This window comes from Maylandia zebra, linkage group LG5, assembly GCF_041146795.1.
Source record: "Maylandia zebra isolate NMK-2024a linkage group LG5, Mzebra_GT3a, whole genome shotgun sequence".
NCBI lineage: Eukaryota > Metazoa > Chordata > Actinopteri > Cichliformes > Cichlidae > Maylandia > Maylandia zebra.
Genome location: NC_135171.1, coordinates 14,157,167 through 14,181,504, shown reverse-complemented (window position 1 = coordinate 14,181,504; position 24,338 = coordinate 14,157,167). Strand labels below are relative to the sequence as shown.

Genomic DNA, 24,338 nt, shown 5'->3' with positions numbered 1-24,338 from the left:
CTGGAAATGCATTAGTAACATAAAAAAGGTCCCAGTCAGCTGCGGGAGCTGTAATTTGAATGTGTTCCTACCAATTTTCAGCTCATAATTTTGTGACTGCTCATGCGATTTGTTTATGATATGATAAGAAATAAGATCAATAAAACTACATGAAATTGAGAACTGGTGACTGTGGAGGCCACAATGCTAAACTGATACTAAGAGTGCACCAAGATAATGCAAACCCATTTCCTCACTATTAGCACTTTAATTGATGATGGCAGGATGGAAGTTGTTTATGCCATATGACCACAATCCAAATGTAATTCGTAAATGGACTGATTCTTATATAGCGCTTTTCTACTCTCCTGGAGCGCTCAAAGCGCTTTATACAACATGTCACATTAACCTACTCACACCAGATGCGTCCCTGATCCAACACAGCTGATTTAAATGGCTAAATTACCTCCTCGTACCACATGTCTTGAAGTTCTCCAGAGGCTGGTAATGAACTAATCACTTGATTCAGGTGTGTTGACCCAGGGTGAGATCTAAAACCTGCAGGACATCAACCCTTGAGGGCTGGAGTTGCCCACCCCTGCTTTAAGTGCTCTAACATTGGCACACATTCATACTCAGATGGATGCATCACAGAGCAACTTGGGGTTAGTATCTTGCCCAAGGATGTTTGGCATCAAACCACCAACCTTCAAATCAGTAGATGACCTGCTCTACCTCCTGAGCTGCTGCCACCCCCAAATGCTGCAGCAGACATCAAGAATCAAGCCAGGCAATGTTTTTCCAATCTTCTCTCTAACTTTAATGAGTCAGTGCCACCCGGTGTGGTCTTCTGCTGCTGTAGCCCATCTTCTTCAAGGTTCTATTATGTTTTTCTTTCAGAGACGGTCTTCTGCATACCCTGGTTCTAACGAGTGATTCTTTGTTTCGTTCCTGTCAGCTAGAAGCACTCTGGTCATTCTCCTCTGACTGCTGACATGAACAAGTCATTTTTCTCCAGAGAAATGCTGCTCACTGGATATTTCTTCTTTTAAAGACCATTCTCTATGAAATACAAGAGATGGTTGTGCGGAAAAATCCCAGTAGTTCAGCAGTTCCTGAAATACACGGACCAGCCCATTAACTAATGTGGCACTTACAACCATGCCACATTGAAACTCACTTAAATCACCTTTCAGTATTTGCATGACAAAGAAAACCTGAATATGTGAATGGTTGGTGAGTGCATGTACTGTCAATGGACAAATGCTGTCTGAATTGAGAGCACACATGCCTTTAAGGCTGTCTGATGGTTTCATTAGACTGTCCATTCCACTGTTGTGCTGTAATTTAGGTGGTAGTGTGGAATGTAAACTAATGGCAGAGCTAGCAACAGAGTGAACCCCAAGTTGTTCCTGATGGCAGGTGAACGCTGCCATTTGTGTTTTAATGTGTTTGTTAATGAGTGAACAAGAAAAACATGGCCTTAAAATTCAGGTATGTGTAAAATAAGCTATGTAAGTGCAGAAAAATTACATTTTACCCTTCGAACTTTTCTGTCCAAGTTTTCCGACTCTCCATTTCATCCCCTACCAAGCAATACATTCTAGATACTGTCATGAAAATATATATTCTCTTCCCCTATTCAGTTTATCTTTGCCAGCATCTTAACCAGGGCCACTGAAAGCAGCGCCCCAGGCGCTTGAGCCCAAAGGCAGCAGTAAGAGTGGCACCTCACTGGCTGACAACCAACCTGGAGGCACTATCAGAAAGCTGCTGCTGTAGCTAGAGAGGACACTGAATAAAATATAAAGCTGGGGGTGGAAATACACACTATACGTGTTGGACAATTTGGTGTGTGAAAGGAAAGTAGAACAGGGAAGGTAGAGGACAGATGTAGGTTCACACACATATGTATGTGTGCTTAACACTGTGCTTACAATGCATCTGTGAAAATTTGTACCACAAGTACAAAAACAGAAAAAGAAAAATCACAATTTTGGCCACTACCTTACATTGTATGACTGTGTGAGGCAGCAAGTTGAATTTTATACAACACACACACACCCAAACAAAAGCTTGACACTTATATATGAAACTTCATATGAGAGGTTGCGAAACAAATTAGTATGGATGAATGCCGTGATGAAAAACTGAGCAGGCACTACCACAAAAACACAAGCTCCCACACGTACGCAAACAGCAAAGATGGAATTTAACATGATAAAACTTCGAGCCTTGTTAAATTGCAAACACAGCCATTTGCACATTGGGTAGCAGGGCCAAAGAGCCATGCGGCACAAATAGGACCGTTAAGGTTTTACTGGGTACAGCAATACAATTACCGTTTACCATTACACTAACTCATTAAAACTACAGTAAGAGAATAATTAGGAATTAGCTTATGCCTCACTACATCTGTGTTTAAAAGAGAGCTACAAATGCAATACAGTCAAGTGCACTTGCTGAATCTATACTGCATGAAAATAATTGAAAATAACACAATTCTGACCGCTATAACACAGACTCACCAGTTTATTTGAGACTGACCTTAAACTTGCTTTTCATTAAATTGGGGGCGATCGTGGCTCAAGAGTTGGGAGTTCGCCTTGTAATCGGAAGGTTGCCGGTTCGAGCCCCGGCTTGGACAGTCTCGGTGATTGTGTCTTTGGGCAAGACACTTCACCCGTTGCCTACTGGTGGTGGTCAGAGGGTCCGGTGGCGCCAGTGTCCAGCAGCCTCGCCTCTGTCAGTGCGTCCCAGGGCGGCTGTGGCTACAATGTAGCTTGCCATCACCAGTGTGTGAATGTGTGTGTGTGTGTGAATGGGTGGATGACAGGTGTGTCCTTAGGGACTAGAAAAGCGCTATACAAATACAGGCCATTTACCATAAATGTGAAAAACTGTGACAGATCCCAAATAATCATTGAACATACAGCTTCAAGTAATGTATCAGTGAAATCCACGAATGAGCACTGGTACAAACCAATATTAAACAACAACGTATTGCAGCTGCTGACATAAGTGAATCACATGTCTCTGTATGTGTGTCCTCTACTTACTGAGTCTCTTTGCAGCCTCCAGTGCCTCAGAAGCTGTGTCAGCCACATAGAAGCGCTGGACAGCTACGCCACTCTCTTGCATCAGCTTCTTGCTCTGGTACTCCTGTAGATTCAGCCATCTCCTCGGACTCAACCAGGTGCACTAGATGAAAGATCGAGGTAGAAAGAGTAAAAGTGTAAATGAAACAAAGTTAATAGTGCAAATAGGCTCCCACCACATCTAACAATGGCAATTTTTTCCCCTCACCTTAACATCGCCAAGCCTGTCTACTCTGCTGTGTTTTCTTTACATTAAACAATACCAAAACATGTCTAACAACACATAGCAAGTATAGGATATATCTTCTACTCCTCTCCTCCCTCCTCTCCAACTATTTTACGCTCTCTTTTCCTGTAATGAGGCAGCAATTTGGGCTTAAACTGCAGGACAGCTAAGAAGCCGTTTGCTCCATCAGCAAGACACCGGTCCTGTCAGCTCCAGCTGTTGTTGCTATTAAAAAGAAATTGGCTTTTTAATGCGACAGTGAGACATAGACTGTGTTAGAGTTAGAATCCCTCTGCACCAGCAGGCTTGTATGTGAGCCTGGATGCAAATGTTTTCACAGCAAAGGTCTTTGGGGAGTCATTAAGAAGAGAAACTCCATTAAAGTAAAGGAAAAACAAGAACTATGAACTAAATCACGGCCGGCACAGAAAGAATGCTTCAGTATTTCTATTTGTCTACCCGGTAAAGATTAAACTTACATCAGGATAACATTAGGACTGCAACACAATATGTTATTGCTGACTCAGTCGAGTTAAACTGAGATGGGATGCTGTTAGAGAATACATTAGTTATTCAGGGACACCTGCATGAGCATAAGGGCCACATAAGTGATCTAAAATGTAGAAGACAATGATCACTTGTGACATAATCCACTGCTTTTGTGTACTATTGAAACTCTGTTAGTAACAGACTGTCAAAAGATCAATGCAACAACGTCAAATGCTACAAACCAGGAACTGTGCTTAAGGAAGCATTGTCGATTTCTCGATGACTCATGGCAAGAAAAAAAACAAAACAAAAAAAATCAAAACAATGCCATTTTGTCTAAAGTTTATGACATAAGTCTAACAAATTATTTATAGACTTTTTCATAAACAGACTAAGGATTTGTGATGTGGTAAAAAAACAACAAAAAAAAACAACCATAACAGAATCATGTTCTTCTGCGTACTAAGTGATGTTTAACTATTTGGACCTCTTCAGATTATGGTAAAAATGTTTGCAAGCAAGCAAACATGTTTATATGTTTCTTGCTCACACTTGCAAACAGCGTGAGACCCGTGCGCAGTGAATGAATAATGTAGTTTGAATTCAAGAGGAATAAAGACAGAGGAGCAGAAACTACATTTTTGAAAGCTTCTTACAGTAGGGACCAAACAGGCAACAATAGAAGCCATTTTTTGTTCACTTGAGCGCACGCACATGGACTGTGTCTGCATTTTTAGGCTGCAATTTGATTCAGTGGTTCATGGGGCGTGAAAAGGCCACTGTGTGTTTTTTAAAGTCATCAGTCACTCCATCATTCACGAAGGGGGAACACACAAGAGTGAGGGAATTGAAAGAGAGAGATGTTCTTTCAACCATTTACTGATAGACGGAGTAAAATGTAACCCCGACTAGCACTTAATGGTTATTAGTGATTAAAGGATAATGATCTTGACATGGTCCCTTAAATAGGCAATAGCCAAGTTAAACCTTTTCAATCTACAATCATCGGTGGACCTCGACTGAAAACAAAACTGCAAGACCAGTAATCCACAATTCATGCCAAAACCAATCCTCTCTGTGCCACAGCACACTATTAGCATGCTTTCTCCATTCCAGCTCTTGTGAGAGCCTGTCGAGAGACTTCATTACAGCCAAAATAGGTTGTTTTCTTGGAGAGCAGCGCACGCTGATGTATACTGGCCTACACTAAACAGGGGCATGTGCAGGTCACCTCTGCAGTACTGTTTGTAATACTACACTATTTATATGTTTTAGCTATTACAGCTTGTACTGTACACATATATGCTTCCAAGTCTATTACCCATATCCCTCTAATGCAGCACATTCTGATAATGTCATTCTTTCACAGTGCGTGGATGGGGTTCAAAGGAAGGGCAGGAAATTAACTGTACTGCGTGGTATTGGCCAAAAACTTGGCTGATGTGTATGACTTTAAAACTTTACTCTTTTTTTCTGCCTGTCGCTCACTCCTTTATGTCCACTTTAGCGGAAAATCTCACACAGCCTTAACAAACCAAGCTGCAAAACACGTTTCCTCTGTTTTGCCGACTCACTTGACTGCTGTCAGGTACCTGCAGGGCCCTCTCTCTTAAAACATCCACTTCCGTTGCCACCCAACTGTTTGCCCCAGGAGGATCAGCTCTGCTGCCTAAATGAATAACTCCATCTGTCAATCTTTTACTCTATAATGGGCTTAAAAGAAAGTGGCAAATGGGACCCTTCCCAGGGCCAGGTTAAACACCTTAATAGGAAGTATCATCAGATCACACCAACACGTATTAACCAGACAGCTAAATGCTTTGATCCGAGTGACCTAAGACGCATCACAGTATGGTCAGATGGTATGTATATAGATACTTGCAAAGTATCCAAGCTCTTATGCTCATCAGTAATGCCAGTGTGTAGTCAACCTCAACTACACAAGTGCAAGTTTGTGCATGAAACAATTTCATGTATTAGTCTGCAGTGTATTATTCTAACTTGAGGTTTCATTTTTACAGAGGTTAAGAGTCATCCACAAATACATCAGCATCATAAAACAGCATACTAATTGAGTGTTTGTACCAGTGACTATTTTCATTAACAGTTACCATGTCAATTAATTTTTGTCTACTTAATCTGAAAAAAGAAAATAAAAAACCCAAAGTGTCAGTGTTTATTCTCCTCCACAGGAGGCATCTTCAACTATCTTTGACTTATGCATATATTATTAGAAACACTGTTGTGGTCTAGAAAAACTACTCAGGAAAGTTAAATAAATTCAAACTAATAAGGCTTCACTGTCACCCAAAGAAAGGGTGAGCGAGGGTGAAAAAGATATCCAGACTTCCTAAAATAACAACCCCTGCATACTGAGAAAGTCAGGTAGGGATTGAGGTGGCCCTCCAGGCACTGACAGTTACCTTGGGCAAAACACCAGAGAATGGAAAGAAACCTGAGGCACATTTTACTGTGTCGCAGATCCACAGACAAATAGTCTGTATCAAAGATGGGCTCTTACTGCTGATAACAATATAAAAATGGGAGACAAATTAATGTAAAAATCCACATAGTGAAGTAACGTAGGATGGTGTTGAGCAAACATGCACCCCCATAACGAGGTCACTGTGCCTTGGCATAAAATCCTCAAGTAAGGGCTGTTGATTAATACTGAAGTCTTATTTAAAATTTTGCAGGTCAATATTTAAATCATGTTTATTTGATGCTTATTTAGTTTCCGAATCTGGAAACGTAAGGTCATCAATATAACCCTGGTTCTCTGAGTAACATGGGTGAGACAAAAAGAAATGCTATGAAAGTGAACAAAAGTAATTCATGGAAATTTGCACTAGATTTTCTTGAACTTTAAATATAACACCAAGTTTTGGTTTTAGGGAGCAACAAAAATGTACCACTGTAAAAGAAGTGTGATGGATTTACAACAAGGATACACAACAGCGTGACTGCAAAGGAAATGCTGCACAATAATCTTTATCACAGTGTTGCAATTACCGTTTCTTAATTATTGCTTTCATTTCATTTTCAATTTACTTTGTTTTAATTAAAAAAGAAACATCAATTAACTGCCCGGCCTACGTTACTACTACTTTTTTTCTTTCTTTTTTTAAAATATTTAAACAGAGAGGACGGTACATTCGATCACTGACAGATTTTAAAGTACAGGAACATTTTAGTTAACTGTCATTCTGTAATGCTAATATTTATGCAAGGCTATTGCATAAACTCTGTTATTTCAAAGTTGAGTAACAGGAAAACAGTAAGGCTTAAAGAAAAGTGTCAAATGGGAATTACAGTATTGCAAAACCTTTTATACTAGCCAATTCCCCAGATGCTGCAACTCAGAGCACAGATATATTTGCAACCTTAACAATAGATACTGTGAACCATATAAAGATATCACTACTTTAAAATTCCTTTCGGACTAATCATTGAAACAGTTATGGTTTCAGCCATTTCTAATCCTGCACTCAGACAAGAAAGTCATGATAGTGCTGACATCTTGACAGGAAGAGAAATAATCTGAGTACTGCATGGTTGCCCTGGAAAAAAAACAAAAAAGCTGCAAGTGTTGGATGACAGCATGGCAGTAAGGCAGGGAGGCAAGCAGGCAGCTGGCCTGCAGTCCCTCGAGACACACTCTATACAGTAATTATCATCAGCAGCACTCTAGAGACGATCCTACACAGTCCTTCAGCCTAACTACTGCTCTACTTATTCTTAATGCACACACAAAGATGACAAGAATAGACACAAGGTTTGCTGTGCACAATGGTGACTAGACTAGACACTGGCACAAACAAAGTTGTATGCAATGGGCCCAAGATGGGATAAAGTATTCAGAGCAAACCTCTCTACAGACAAAAGCACTCAAGATCTCTCATATGGATGCATTTAAGTGAAGGAAGTGGGGCACACTGGAGAAAGAGAGGTGGAGTGGTGACAATGATAAATAATGATCTCTATATTAATATATGAAGGTAAGAGGAGGCAGAAGAAAAAAAACTGAAGGAACAATTTTCCTCTGTAAATCAAAAAGTCCCCTTTCTCATTCCAGCCATACTTTCGAAGAACTTGGCCCACTGACAAACCATCGCAGGCCCACACAAATTGTCTCCGGTTTTCCCTTCAGGACAGGAACACGCAAATGTCCAGGAGGTAGGAATAACCCCAAACTAACCACAAAGTCATACAGTATTAATGCCATACCACTCTATTATTAGCTCAACCTTGTCTTCTTTATACCTGTGCAACTGCATTTTAGATTTGATGCAAAAGCACGGAAAAATAACTTAACTATAAAATTTAAATTAGGCAGAGGAAAGGGAAGCTGAAGTTAAACTGAGTAAGCACTTATTCTGAGAAAGATTTTGCTTTTGGCATGCTTGCAGCAAGAGTCCTGACATTCAGCGAGTGATCAGAAAATGTCACAGCAATACACTGTAGAAAAGATGGATCCTAACAGGGCTTTTCATTTAATGCTAAAAGCAAACATCAAACATTTAGCCATATCTTGATGGGTTGTCTGCTTACTTACTTGATCAACATTTAAATTTTCTTCCCTTTAACACAGTAAAGTAAAACTCCAACAAAGTATTGGTGCACAAGGTTATTGCTGTAAAGTGCGAATAAAATTTGTCTAGAAAAGTACGATAAAAGAGAGGAGCTTTGCACACGCTTATGTTCTGATGGAATTGCAAAAATAGAAAAATAGAAAAATCAAAAAATATGCCTTAAGTGAGTCAGTGCTCAGTGTACTGTGGTTATATTAGATTTGAAAAGACACGATGAAGTGTAATTAAACAAATAGATGATACACATTCACGTGTATGTGACAAAGAGCCAAAAACAACCTGACATGGTCCTTTGCTCCATAAGTATCTGCAAAAACGATTCACATCAAAGGCACCTTATTAGATAGTTAGCATAAATGAAAGAATTGCAAAAAGGTAAACAAATCTAAAGACCACAGTTCATACGTTGAATTCCCTGCACTAAATTCTGATGAGATTTACACGCAAAAAACAAACAAGCAAACAAGAATAGTTGCAACACTGAAATGAGCAGAATAGACATGCAGGCGCTCTCTTTCCAGAACACTCACTGGTTGTGCCCTCGCACAAAGAGGCACAGGAAGGACAGATAGTGCTATGGCAGCAGATGCATCAGATTGCCAAGTCCTTGTCGCAGCTGTACTGATCCACCAGTGGTGTTGAAGGACAAAATCTTGGTATGTACAACACTAGTCCCAAAACACCTCTCTGGCTGGACCATATGGTTATCAGCGCGGCATCGTGCAACATCAGGACTTCTCTTCCTCCTAAGAGGAACAGAATTGTGCAGTCTCATGCTTAGTTGAGAGCAGGATGCACAATGTCAAACAACACTTGTTGTGAGAAGTGTCACCACAGTTAGGGTATGTCTGATCTTGGCACTTTGCAAAGTCATTTCAAGACATGCCACTACTTTGTCATTTGCCCTTCTGTTAAACTTAAGGAGTCAATATCCTAAGGCTAATTTAGAGCAGTTGTCTTTATCACTATGAGAGTAGAACAATGTCAAAAAGTCACCATCTGACAGAGCAGTTCCAGCTCCCTTGAAAATTTATTGGAGCCATAAGCCTTAATTTACAGGGGAAGGTTACAAAGCAGGCAATCACCTCTGATCAGGCCCATAAACAGCCGAGCGTCAATGCTGCACTGCTCGTCAATCTGTTACTCAAAAATTCAAAGGGTTGACACGGCGGGTCAAACAACACATTTGTTTCTTGGAAGTAAGTCTAGACAGGATCCAGCGAATAGTGAGTGAAGATGTGATTCTGATTTGGCAGGTGTTAACAGTACAGGAACATTATCTCTCAACACAAGCGATTTATCATACAAGAGACTTCAGCACTGCGGCTGTAAAAGAAAGACTCCGCCACACGTTTTCTTTTGGCAATGTAATGAAATTCACGTATCCTCGTAGTAATTACATCATACATATGTACTCACAAAATATTAAATGGCATATTTAAAACGATTCATTTGATTATTGAAAAATCAAATTAAGAGTGGTTCTGACTCCATTGTTTATAATGCTCCCCACACTGCTGCACATGTAGCAATGGTGCACAGTTAAGCAGTGTCTTCACCTTATGTTAATATTTTTTCAAAGAGGTTGCTGGAAGGTTCATAAAAATGACCAGTTACCATTATCTATATAACTAAGATGTTGTATGCAAAGTATAATTTTGTTAGGTACATCTCTTCAACTGCTCATTAACACAAATTAGCTTATCACATGGAACCAATTCATTGCATTTAGGCATCTAGACATGGTCAAGAACCTGCTTTGGTTCAGTCTGAACATCAGTATAAGGAAAAAGCTGATTTAAGTGACTATGAATGTGCCACAGTTGTTGGTGCTAGACAGGCTGGTGTAACTATTTCAGAATCTGCTGATCTACTGGGGTATTTCCCCACAACCATCACTAGTGTTTACAGAGGTCTGAATGGCCTCTTGATGCCCGAGATCACAGGAGATCGAATCCTTCAAGCTGATAGGACGGCTCAAATAACCACTTGTTACAACTGTGGTGTGCAGAAGAGCATCTCTGAATGCTCAACACATCAAACTTGAAGCATAGGGCTATAAAAGCAGAAGACCACACACACCAAGTGCGAGCTAAAAACATCAAACTGAGGTACAGTTCACATAGGACCGTGTGAACTGTACTTGGTTTGTACAGCCGATCTGAGTATTGCTGCTGGATTGATGCCGCGAAGACAGTGGTGAGTCCAAAAAGGAGTCCAAACCCAGTACTAACAGGGTGTAACTAACAAAGTGTCAAGTGATGCATAAAGAAAATCATCTGATAAATCAATTTCACTATTTCCCCCCAAAAAACTCTAGTTTCCAGCTATCCTATTATAACATTTATTCAAACAAGCTCAGCAGCTTTCCAAAAATATTACCTTTGTAACAGTTATATTAAAACCATTCTTAAAAACAGACAAACAAAGCGATAATAAAACTCAGTACTTTATGGAAACTGTTATATAGAAATGTGAGCAATATGAGAACCTAATGGTATCTATTGTTACACTAGTGATGAAATGACTTTGTGAAGAGGCTGCACTGAAGCAGGAGACGTACTTTAACAGGAGCCACTGTCAGTCATCACCTTTCAAAACTCAATAAAAATAAATAAAAACAAATAACCTTACATTATCTCACTGAATTATTTACTTAGTAAGTTTATACATTATATATACACAGATAAATCTCTTACATACACTGTGAAGAGCTACATTAAGGCAGTAAACAGCTGCACTGAGTCAGAAATGCACCTTGAACAAGACACCATCCCACTTACAAAAAGCCTATCATCAATCAAAAGCCCTGATGGCAGGACAAAGTGAGTTCCATTACAGGAAGTTTTCAATAAGTCAACCCTGGATTGATCCTTACTAGTTTCTATGCAAAAATAAAGAAAGGCTATTGACAACATTTGAGAGACTAAGGCAATTTTAAGCAGGCATATTCATGAGGACACTGCAAATCTGTATCGATGCAACCTGCGTGACACTCCTTTCAGAGCTCTAAAGTTTGCAACAGTCCAATCAGGACGTGTCAAAGGGACTTTTGAAATATTTAAGCATTATGAAAGACCTCATTGTTGTTCTTTTAATGACTGCTTAGAATTCCTAACTTGCCAAATTCTGAAATGGCCTGCTGTGTTTATTTTATTCTCCATTTTCAGAAAAAAGCAGACATTTTTTATTAGAGATGCATCGATCAATCCATGATTTAAATCAACCGATTTCCAGCATTCTCAGTAGAGACCAATGACTAGCCAAACAGCCTCCCAGATGTTTGATTACAAGCTGGTCTATAGTTGTGCGCACATTTAAATCCACAAGCTAACATGTCTTCACCATGGAAACTCTTCACTGTGAGGACATAAATTCAAGTACAGATGGACGAGTCTGAAAAACATTTATAAAGACAAACGTAGTCCAATGCTTAACTCCTCTGCATCACCTGAACGTGGACATTTTAAAGAAGCTAACAAAGGAAAAGTAGCTAACGCTAAACTCAATCTAAACCTCAGAAGTCAGCAGCCTCAGCATGAGCAAAGGACCAAAGCAGGTATGAGGAAAATTATGGAGAGAGATTTATAGAGTTAAAAAGAAAACGGGGTCGATATTTTACCTCTGAAAAAATGATGTAAGAAACTGACATTGGTTTTGTTATATAAATCTGTTGCACCTGATTTAGTCTTGTAAAGTCAAATACGTCAGGTGAAGATGAATGTACAGCAGCTCACTTTCAGTTAAGTATTTATGCCGGTTTCTAATATCACTTTATTTTCAGATGAGTAAGTGAGAAAAGATCCTTAAACTTATAGTAGTTTGGGAAAAGTTGTGAAGTTTAATAATGTCATACAATTATTAAAATGGAGTTATGCAAAAGTTAATTTTTGTTTGTATATGCTGTCAGTTGCAGCAAACTGCCATAGGTGCACTGCTACACCTAGAATCTATTACAGTGAAAACAAAGAATTATGTTTTTATTTCCAGCAGGAAGAAAGCTCTGCAGCTGGAAACGTGAATCTGCTGGTCCCCCTCCTTATTACATGAAAGAATGTCTGCAATGAACTGCCAAAATATCTAGTGGATTTTAACTACACATATACTATGTTTTACCTTCACCTCCTGACTTTTCATATAAAGCACCATTATGAGATTTACATTTGACAGCTATTGAATTCACGCTCCCTTAAGGATGAGCTGTGATATCTCAGGGGAGCCACTGATAAGTTGGACATTTATGAACATATAAATCACCATTACCAATGTGCCAATCACCCCCAGCTGTACTTTGATATTCTGAAATAATTAACAGATGTTAGCATACTAATGTGCTTGAATAAGAAGACAGAAAAACATAACTGGATGCTGCTATGGTAAAACCATAATTGCCAACAGGCCAATGTAAATGAAAGACAGGAGTCTAACACCAGCATGTCCTGTACATCAAACACAAAGCAAACAGCAGATCTACTTCTCCCACACCGTCACCATGATTCATGGGGAAAAGAAAGACAGACACAATGACATTCAGAGCTGTAATTATTTTAAAGATCCAATTAAAGATAGGACAAAGGACACTTTGTATCCATTAGTTTTCCCAATAGGTAGCACTAAACTTCCATCCCTGATGACATCTGGAACTCAACATTTAAAGAATAATGAGCGTCAAAAACAATAGTCTGTGCCTTTAAAATCATTATTATTATTAATTCAAGTGCTGAAGAACATCTTCATCCAGCTCCCCAGATATGTATTGAGCCCAGTCCTGGATTAACTTTTTAAAAATATCGACTGAAGAAAAGACCTTGAACTAAGCTTAATACATGTCTGGGAAACAGGTCCTCAAAGCAAGACCAGCGGTTTTATGGCACATAAAACATATTCTGAAGTTTTCCTAGTTTGTAAGGCTGTCAAACACTAGAAAATGAAAGGTCAGCATCAATAAAATAAAGATAAAATACATTCCTCAGTGCCAAGTCCACGTGCAAGCTCTGTAAAAAGAACAACAGATTGTTTTATCAAACAGCATCTGTAATTGCAAAAAGGATTCAGTTTCATCTAGTGTATGAATGCACTGCTGCCACATGCTCAAACCTAAGCACATATAATGCACAGCCAGAAAAAAAAGGGGAGCTCTGATGAAAATCTAATAACATTTTTCTCATCAAAAAACATTTCTTTGGTTTTAGCTACACCAGGTCACAGTCATTAGGGACTGGGCAACAATATTCCAGAACATTTACAATTAGTCTTCAGCACATTTAACAACGAAACCAAAAATCCTGTTCAGATTGTATTAGTGGGCACACTGACAAGCAGACTAGCAATAAATTTCAGTTGCGTTTCAAAGACGTGCGGAATATATTGTCTTTAAAGATGCTAAACTTAAAATGGGTGAATCTCCAATTCAGGTCTTACCGGGGTTTTTCAATTATGGAAGCCCATTTCCGCCACTAAAACAAACAAACAAACAAACAAACAAACAAACAAACAAAAAAGTATCCATAACTCAAAATTTCGACTTAGCTCTGCCAATCAGTAATCTACGTGAATGAGGTCACTTTCTTGTTACCCGGAAGCATATGGCACAGAGTAACATGCACTCAAAACTTGATCGCAACAAATTGGCGCTTTCGCGAGTACGTTTGCTGATAGTAACGCCATGTGATTCAGCTAATAACACAAGGATTTCATCATTTTTGAAACCACGCTGAAAATACTCAGCAATCTGTGCATTCATGACTGGATGTAATACCGGTAGCTTAGCTGTAGCATTTGTACCCGAGGGCTTCAGCTTCCGGGTAACAAGGAAATGACGTCATTTCCAGGATCCATAACTCGAAATTTCGAGTTATGGATCCTTTTTTTTTTTAGTGGTGGAAACGGGCTTCCATATTCAACTGTTGACTCATTTTTTTTGGTTTTGTCTTCTAAATAGAAACTAATCAGTGTTTTTTGTTTGTTTATTTTTTACAAATCCCATGCTACAGTTTCAGAGTGATAACTTTCTTTTTCTTTAAGGAAGATTAGTAGAATAGAATAGAAAGTAAAATAAATGCCCAATTTGCATATATGCCTGGGGGAATAACGAAATACCAATATATTCTATTCTACTTTACATAGAATATAAGAAATAAGCATATTGATATCAGATATGGTTTGTATATCTGTTAAACCTAGTTTCAGGCTTATCTAGACACTTTACAGACAATATCACTAACTTGAGGACTGGAGTGGCATGCACTTCAAGCAGCTGCAGCTTATCACACACTCAGTGAAAAGTGGCACCTACTTCTCACAACAAGAGCTGACAAGGCCAGATTTTTAAATGAGGTTTGGTTGGCACACCGCTCTCCCCACTCATGCCCTCCCATGCACATCTTTTTTGTTATTGTTGTTATTGTTGTACAGAAACAATTACTTTTCAGGACAACAGTATGTTTCAATACCGATGCATTAAACCGTATACAAGAACATTTTTCTTTAATGTATCACAATAGAGTTAAGCATTTTTGAGCAATTTTGGCAACACACTGACATGTTATTATTGGCTGTTAAGTCCCATTTTTTCTGCACAAAAATGAGTCCTTACTCTCATCTATTACAAACCAATGCACTTGTTCCAAACTGCGAATCACAGTCACCGAATATCACATATTATTAAGTGGTATTCCCAGATGTCTGGTGAGGTTAAAATCCTCATTATTTGTCATGGCCAGTCCCTAACCCTTTGAAATGACACTGCCTAATTAGTTAAGACAAATGACTGCAGACTTAATTAACCAGAATGCTCCTTAAGGGGCATTATCAAATGTTTAAGAAATTAACAGATTGCCAGTTCATCAATTCTATGTAATTGATTTGTTCCCATTCAGGTTATGAACTCATCTCTTTTCCCCATCCATTCAGCTAACCATCCAAGGAAAAATTAAAAGGGGAAATTTATAGTGTCCATTCGCACTCGCACATGCTGAATCACATTGAGCAGTCCTCTGTGTGACTATCAGAGTCACTGCTATACTGATCGCACAGTGTTACTCTGTTAATGAGGTGGCACTTGGCTACTTCGTTGCATCTCATAAATACAAACTGTCTTGCGATAAGACAAGCGCTGCGTAGTAAGCTGTGCTAGAGGTGACATAAAATAAGAGAGATGGACGACGCGAAGAAGCTGTGTTCACAAACATGCCAGTATGAATCACAGCCATGCTTTCCATTTAAAGCAGCACGAGTATGCCTCATGAAGCTTTAGTGGACTAATTCAAAGAGCCTTATCTGCTCTAATTAATATAGTGCTTGAGTGTTCGTGGCACAAGTGCCTCTCTCTACCCCTCAACTGTGGCAGTGCCTCTATAGATTTGGATGAAAGCATGAATAGGTTATTTAGTTTATCAAAAAAATAAATAAATAAATAAATAAATAAATAAATAAATAAATAAATAAAATTGCAGGTTACATAACCCCCTTTAAAAAGTTATGCATGTTAAAGCGTTTCAAATGATTGGCCTATTCATTCTGTTGTAGCTACCAGAGAAAGGCACTTTATACTATAGAACTTTACTTTTTCTGAATTTACCTTTCTGATCACATGGACAAAACAAATAAATAAAAAAAGTGATAAATTAAATTTGGGTCTGGTTATTGCACAAAAGATGCGCTGTTGCTCTTATTACTGCTAGCAGCCACTTGTAGCTTTTTTTTTTTGCCCTTGCCTTTTAAAAAGGTCACGCTCAGACCATTTTAGTAAGGAGAGAGAAATGACATCTGCCTGTTACAGAGCCGGGGATAGAACAGCGGAGCAGAGATAGAGACGGAAGCAGTAGAGCATGGCTCCAGGATTTAGATCAGTGAGATTTGCATCATTGGCAGGTCTTTAGGCAGGGCAGGTCTAATCTCCTGCAGACAGGCTTAAGAAAGGAAAACCTGACTGTTGTGTCTCTACAGATAGGGATTTCAGTAATTAGCATAGTTAATATGAGGAGGGAGTCAGATTCAAAGGTGTCAGGTCTAAAGGGAAGATAATGCAGTAAATAAGGAGAAGTTAATACAAGGATGCACAACTGTGGCAAAGTTCAGTCCCATATATCTGTGAACTTTGCCACAGGCACAAACCTTCAGTCACAGCTCATGAATTGCAAAAGCCTTCCCCTTGTGCTTTAACAGCCACGCACTGGTTTTAGCTGATGGCTTAATTATCTTGTTCATCAATAAGTTCAGATTAATATGCCGTCACCACTTTAAAAATGATCATGGCATGCATGCCAAGGTTAAGCAGGCGAGATGGTCGATATCTAGGCAAAACTGTGCAAAGAGTACTACAGCGTACTTATTACAAGTGGCAGCAGCCATTGTGCTCTGTAACACAGTCTCTTCACTCACGCAGTGCTAGTGGAATCACCGCCTTTATGGCACAGAGAGATCAGCCAGCCAGACCCAGTCAGAATTTTCAATGAATCGGATCCCTATGACTTGCACAAAGGGTAGTTCCAGGAAAACTCAATCTTTGAAGGTCTCATTTCACAAATGATAGAGAAGCTGAACATGATCTTCAATATACTGCACTTTTAATGAATTACGCCTGTCAGCCATCACTGACATTGTTTTCTCAAGTAATTTTCAGCGTTACTCCCACTTCTCCCTCATTATCTACACAGGCACAACAGCATAAGTTAAGCTGATAGGAGCGCATTTACTCATTGCAGAGGCTGGCAACATTTCCTAATGACTGCAGCCGCTCTAAATTATTGAAAAAGCCTAAGCACCTCACCAGCTACAGAAATGGCTATTAACCTTGGCGAACGATATTCAAATCCAGTTAGAGCCAACTTCGTCCTCCAGTATCCCTTGCGGGGAGGAAATGTAAATGTGTTCTTGCTGAGACAGATGGGGGAGCCTCCCGTCGTTTGAAGTTCCAGCAAAAGAAGCCGTTGCAAGCAGAGGGCTCTCCACCCTGTTCTGTAAAATATTCAGGACTGAGTCTCATTGAGACACCTTTCTTCCCAGTGTACCCCTTCAAACCACGCTGGGCTTCAACACAGTTGGGGTATTACCAAGCACGCTCGCCACACAAAAAATAAAAACTTAGCAAAGGTTTACAAATTCATCCCTGTGCAGCGACAGTGAAAAACAACCCGAGGATTATCTCGGTGTGCAGACAAGAATTCAGGAGATTTGATTTATGAGAGAGAGAGAGTGTGAGAGAGAAAAAAAAATAACATCTCACTCCTCCTTTAAGGAGTATCTTGGAGCCTAACCATCTGAATATTGCAATGTCCTGTGCATTGTTGGTGACAAATCATTGCAAATTGAATTCCACAGCTTAGCTGACATACTGTCAAAGCTGATTTGATTCTATTGTAGCGATACCTGACTGTTAATCTGTTCAGGCCCTGATACTGTGCTACACACCAGAGAAAATCCCCGATCATTACTCTTATCACCTGGCCCGAACGAGAGAAAGAGAGAGACAGAAGCGAAAGAAGTGAAAGAAGCAGAAGACGAGCAGGTAAAGAGCCAGTAAACATGAGATAAAAACTTTTGTTAGAGTTTACTTTTTAAAGGAACAGTTCAGGCCAGGTCTCAGGCCTCCACTGACATATCTAAATTTTACCTTATGCAGATAGGCTGGTTATTGATGCAGGTTCCTCAATTTCAGAGATATTTCATATAGTTGGTGCTGTAAGTGCTAAAAAAGAAACACACTTCTTTTTCCACCCCCGGCTAGCAAGATAGCCAGTTGGAAAAACAGGAGTTGGAAAGGCCAGATTTTAAACGTCAAATGACCTTTCAAAATAAGAGCGAAGTTGTCGTCCACTAGCAAACTGACAGTTGCTTTCTTAGATGGATGAAAAATATATTTTTTTAAATAAATAAAAAACACTTATATTTGATATATAATAATAGCAGATTTAGTAATCCTATAGAGCATTTTTTCTAATGCTGGAGGAAAAAAATTATAATAATTGCAGCCTTTACAGGGGGTCCCATTCCCTGCTCTAAGGAATGTGTTGGTGGAAAATGAGAAAAGAAATAATGGAAATGTTTCATGCAATTTGTTGCCTTGGTTGGGACATTGTTTTTATTTAGGTAATAACATTAACCAAAGGTTTTCAATCATGAAAAAAAAAAACAACACAGACACAGACACATGGCTAAATAGAAGGCACAGTGTGAAGAGCACATTATCAAAGCAGCATCCAATCCAAGATGTTCCGGCAAGGTAAGCTGTAGGTTGCCCACATTTTGGAAGGACTAAGAAAGTAATGCAGCTATGTGCAATAGCCACATGAAGAAAAGGGGGGGGAGGGGGGGGGAGGCATGACGCACAGATATATGCAGGTTTATAATCGGAGTAAAGTGTGGGCCATTACTTGGCCTCTCTATACTTTAGTAATGGTTGCAGAGAAGCAAGCAACTAGTTTAACATAAGACATATCAAAAACACAAAAAGAAAACCTCCATGCGTTTCTGACAATACTTTGTAATAAGTCATAATATTAAAGCTGAAAAGCAATAATAATGAATTCTGATACTGAGACGTAGCATGTAATTATGTCTAATAGTTTTAGTATTAGGAGCTTACCAAGCTAATCTGGACAAATTTGGATAAAAGAAGAAGTTCAATTTACATATTTTCTTTTCTATCAGCATAAAGCACAATTATTTTTCAGTCAATCACCTTTCCTCCAGGTACAACACCTATATAAAAAAATACTCTACCACACTGCACATGAAATCTGTTTGATGATAAGTTACCATCCATTTGAATCCATCTGGGAGTAAATATGAAAGGTAAACACAGCATGAGATGTCCCTGCTTTGTCCACCCACTATGGTGATTTGTACTAATGTTCCAAATACCTATGCAAGCACCTCAACCTGAAAGACCAGTTCTCAGATACCGACTGCGCAGAAAAGCATCAAACTGACAGTACAGCATATCATGCTAATTTATTCATCTGTTCGTCCTGGAGCTTTGAAATGTATTATGAAAGCACAACTCTGTGTGACTGGGTTTGTTTGTTAGTCAATACAGTGCAGGGGTGTGGGGATTTATGTCTTGCAGCTCTGGCAGCATGTTTAAGACTCTTTGCAATTACCAGACCAAATGCTTTGTTTGCTAAATGAGAAACTGTGCAACTGTAAGCATTTGCCACTGTGTACTTAGACAACTCTAATCAGGCGAATTCTGCTGGCTGCTGTTGCCAGCTCACACGCACATGCTGGAAGCTCAAAGTGCAAGGGTTAACCTTTTTTACTCGGGTCTTATCTGAAATGGGGCCAGGCTGGAGGTTTTGTTCACTATGACTTTTGCTCATCAGAGGTCACACAGCCCACTGTAGAAGTGCTGAACCTAAGCATGCAAAATAACTTACTGACGAGAAGACCCTTGCAGTTCAATTATACGCAATAAAGAAAAATTAAAAATATCTTAAACGCACAAACTTACAGACTCACAGTTATAGTGACAGACAGTGTACACGAGTAACATTCACATGCAGGAGCGCATTAGAAAAGCTTTACTCAAACAAGCTCTTGCCGAATAACTATCATTTGTAGAGCAGCGCGTATATTTAACAGCCTCCATGATTAGAGCTACTGCAGGACTTGAAGACGGCATTGTTACGTCACCTGTGAACTGTCACACTGTTCAACTTTGATCTGTCAAACCTCTGTCCGCTCACACATGCTAACTTGCTAACCCTAGCCGTGAGACGCTGTCAGCGACGAAGCCACCCAGCCCGAGCAGCAGACCGTAACATCAGCAAGAGAAGCTGTGACGCTACCTTCGCTTTATCAAGAAGTATGTGCTTTGAAGTAGCTATCCTCAGTCCTTTCGCTACAGCCTGGGATGCCATGGAAGCCGCCATGTTGACACGCAAGTCCAACGGGAGATGACGCTGAAAGCCTATGAGCGATCATAGGTCAAGAATCAGAGGTGGGCGGTGCTTCTAAAAGACGCATGCACACGGTGGAGGCAGGTGTGCACGTTTAGCAGGCATGGACATTGTTGGCGCTTAGTCTAAACTACAGGGACAGAGGTGAGAACAGAGTAGATTAAAAATCTAACGATCTAGCAATTTCTCTTTGTCTAAAATCAAATCCTTCAAGGCGCTTTATATTGTAAAGTTAGGAGTATTATTAGTCCTAACTTGTGACTTCTCTATTCTCTATTACCCAACAATCAGATGACCCTCTATGAGCAAGCACTTGGTGACAGTGGGAAGGAAAAACTCGCTTCTAACAGGAAGAAATGTCCAGCCTGGTATGTGTCCCTCAGTGGACACTGCGCAAGATGGGCATCGCTGTTTTGAGCAATCTAGATCTTACTGAGGTCTTAATGGGGTCATCTAAGCATTAGACCAAATACTGTAACTGAGCAATATGTGGGGTAAAACCAAAGATTGTAAAACTTGTTGTTATTAAGTTTTAATGTTCATTTTCTCCCTTACACGTTACATAAGTAGTACATGTTAGCGTGTGCAGTGTTACAACTGCCACACAGGACCCTGAGTTTCTGTCCTCAGAATATCTCTGGGAATTTGTGGTTTTTAACCAACTGAAGAAGAGTTTAGATTCTATTATTAAACTCATGTTACACATGCAGGTTTTTTCTTTTTTTCCTTTTTTCTAATGTAATAAGCTTTGAATCTTAGGCTACGTTCACACTGCAGGTCTTAATGCTCAGTTCCGATTTTTTGATCAAATCCGATTTTCTTGTCTGCTTGTTCACACTACAAATAAAATGTGACAGCAAATGCGCTCTAGTGTGAACCCTCAAAGCAAAAGAAGACGTCACACACAACGCGCTCTGTTTAGACCCTTAATATAAAGACTTGTTTCGGACTTTACGTTTCCCAATTTTGCTTTAAGTTATTTTGTTATTTACATATGGCCTTAATAATTATCCTTATTGCTGTTTTAGAGAGGAGCGGTGCTCCAAAGGATATTTGCAGATTTCTGTCAGAATCTGCAGATTATACAGTACAAATAAAATGTTCACGTTTCTTCAAAGTTGTTTTCCCAACAGTTTCAACATCTACACTGGATGGCCAGGAAGCGTTCACAGTGTCTTCTCGGGCGCTGATAATTGGCGTCTGTCTTGTGTCAGTGACGTAAAAGACGGATTTAATGCGACATGACCGTTCACACAGCAGTTGCTTTCTGAAACATCAGCTATGTATCGGATTCAGTACCACATACGAAAGTGACCCAGATCGGATTTGAAAATATCGGATTTGTGCCGTTCACACTGTCACACCATGATCGGATATGGGTCGCATTGGGTCAAAAAAGTCAGATTTGATGCGCTTTCGATCTGTTCCAATTTAACACTTTTATGTGGTAAATTAGATGTGATTTAAAATAGTTATGTTACTAATGTGTGATGAACAATCACAACTGAAAATCATAATAAATAATATTATTAAAAACAGCAATATGAGTTAATTTTCCACTAATGTTAAGAATCAAAGGACATAAGAAAAGGGCACAAACAAACTAAACATTTTTACTGCATATATGTATAACTTGGATTTATAATGTGCTGACTCACATAGTGCATACAGTCTTTGTTTTGCGTTTGGGGTTGATTGCTTGGATGGATGGGGAGGATGTGTGTGTGTATTAGTTTCAGTCTCATTGCTGGAAATGCATCCATTCGTTTTCTTAACTGGGGATCAACTCCACAATTAATGTAACATGCTTGGCTTTGCACTGTGGGAGGAAAACCCACACAAGCAGACTGGACATGAATTGCAGGAAGAATTTGTACAGGTTCATCTATAAGCACTCATGGACATAATTTGTTTATCCAGTGGGTGGGGAAGGTTGCAGAGTAAGTTTCAAGTTTTTTGGGGGGCCTTAATAGAAATAATATTATTTGCTGCTTATTAATGTGTCTGCAAACAGCATGTACAAGCAGTACTTGAAACTCAAGGTTAATGAGTTCTGGCAGTATTGCAAAAAAAAAAAAAAGAAAAGCTGCTGCTGGTGTAAAATATGATGGATTCATACGGCGTGCACAGATTTTGGTGGGAGGAAATATGTCTTTTATGTTATAATTATTATTTTAATTTGAGAAAACTGACCCTTTATGTTGCCTTTGCAGCTATTAAGCTATACAAAATAATTTGACAGTAGTATCGAATTGAATATTTAAATCGCCCATTTTAATCATTCAATTTCCATGTGGTGAGCAGACACTAAAAGGCCCGTCATGGATGTTGAATGCGGAGCTGCTCCGGCTCCATCCACAGTGTGACCTTGTGAGCAGGACAAACAATCACTGCACTCAGCTGAAAGGTATTGGTAGGGAGTCGAGCGAGAGAGAGCGTGGGATGTGTGAGCTGATCTTGTCTGAATAGCTAAATAGCCCACTCACATAGTTCTCCAGAGCCCTCATTACACGCCGCATCTTGAAAGGGCAGAGAGGGCAAACCGATCATAAAGAGCAGTGATTATGACAGGAGGAGAGAGAGAGGGAGAGTTGGATGAGATACTCACTTAGAAACCATCAGTGTCAGCAGGCTAGAGAGGACATGACGGAGGGGAGGAGATGATGATGAACAGCTACAACCAAAGGATCTTTTTTTTTCTTTTTCTGGAGACCTTTTATGGTCAATAAGTAAGTTGAAATGATAAACCCCTGAAAAACTTTGAAAGAAGAAAAATTTGCAAATGTGAGCCACTTTGATGTCAACGGGGAGAGAATTTGCCTCATGTTTATTTGATTTTTTTTTTTTTTTTTTTGCTCTTAACCTCCCCCCCAGCTTGTGGGTGAGAGCTTTTTGGAAGTCAGTGATCCATATTTCACACATTGAAAATATTCTGTGGTTGCCAGCTTTAAAAAAAAAACAAAAAAACCTTAGCACAGTAACTGCACAAATGAAGTGAAAATTGCTGCACCAGCATAATATCTGGGTGTGTCAACAAATCCTACCGAATGTATAAAAAGTCCACCCAGTGTCTTTGTGTCAGTGAAGAGTGGCGTGTGTAACTTAAGTATTAAAAAAAACAAAATCACTGAGAGTGGGAGCCCAGCAGAATGACTAAAAGATGATTCGCGTGAGCATTTTAAAGCATTTTGTTTCTTTTTCTCTCTCTCTCACCAGGGACATTTTCTTCTCTCCAAGGAACTGATATTCAAACAGGACTGTCAGAATATCAATGGCCCTAACTAATACAATTCAGCTTTTTTTTTAAATTTGAGATGTTGTCCTGTCGCTCAGAACAAAACCTGTGTTTTTGTCTGCACTCGGAGCAATCATGTCATTTTAATCCCAGAATACAAAGCAGCTATTGTTGCTTTGTATTCTTTTCAAAACTACCTAAACTTTCTAACACAAATTGAATTTGTTTTCAATGGGCAGTTCACAAAGTACAACGATATCTACATATATGAATACACAACTAGAAGTACGTGCTGATTTTCAAGTCAGTGATACTTTTTAAATGCACCAGAAAAGCAGGGTATTTGCTGTTTGTGCCTCCTTTCTTTGACTAAAACAAAAGTTAATTTAAAAAAAAACATTTTAATCACACATAAAATTCTTAAAATGTTTCACTAGGATTCAGGTGAATCGTGAGGTAGGATGTGTGTTGCACTGTTACCTCACAGCAAGAAGGTCTGGGGCCCTTCGGTGTGGAGCTTGCATGTTCTCCCCCCTGTCTGTGTGGGTTCTCTCTGAGTAATCTAGCTTTCTCCCACAGTCCAAAGACATACAATTAGTGGCTTTAGGATAACTAGTCACTCTAAATTAACACTAAGTTTTAGCTCTGTGAAAGATTAGCAACCTGCCCACCGTGTACCTCATCTTTTTCCCTTCCACTTACTCTGATTTGGATAAATGGAAGAAAATGGCTGAATGTTTTATAGCACAAAACAGTGTGACTAAAGCAGCTTGTGTTCATTTCAGATACATAACACATCTACCCACAACAAAGCCAGCC

General features: G+C 39.4%; 1 protein-coding gene across 1 annotated transcript in view; it reads right to left on the bottom strand.

Annotated features, from left to right (window-relative positions):
* Window positions 1-20,330, bottom strand: part of suclg2 (succinate-CoA ligase GDP-forming subunit beta) — a 108,561-nt gene extending 88,231 nt beyond the window's left edge. Inside the window, exons 1-2 of the mRNA XM_004545306.5 lie at window positions 20,174-20,330; window positions 3,039-3,180 (exon numbers count right to left, since the gene is read on the bottom strand). Coding sequence (XP_004545363.1) covers window positions 3,039-3,180; window positions 20,174-20,257 — 226 coding nt within the window. The 5' untranslated portion in view covers window positions 20,258-20,330. The remainder of the gene's footprint in view (window positions 1-3,038; window positions 3,181-20,173) is intronic.
* Window positions 20,331-24,338: the final 4,008 nt, after the last annotated feature.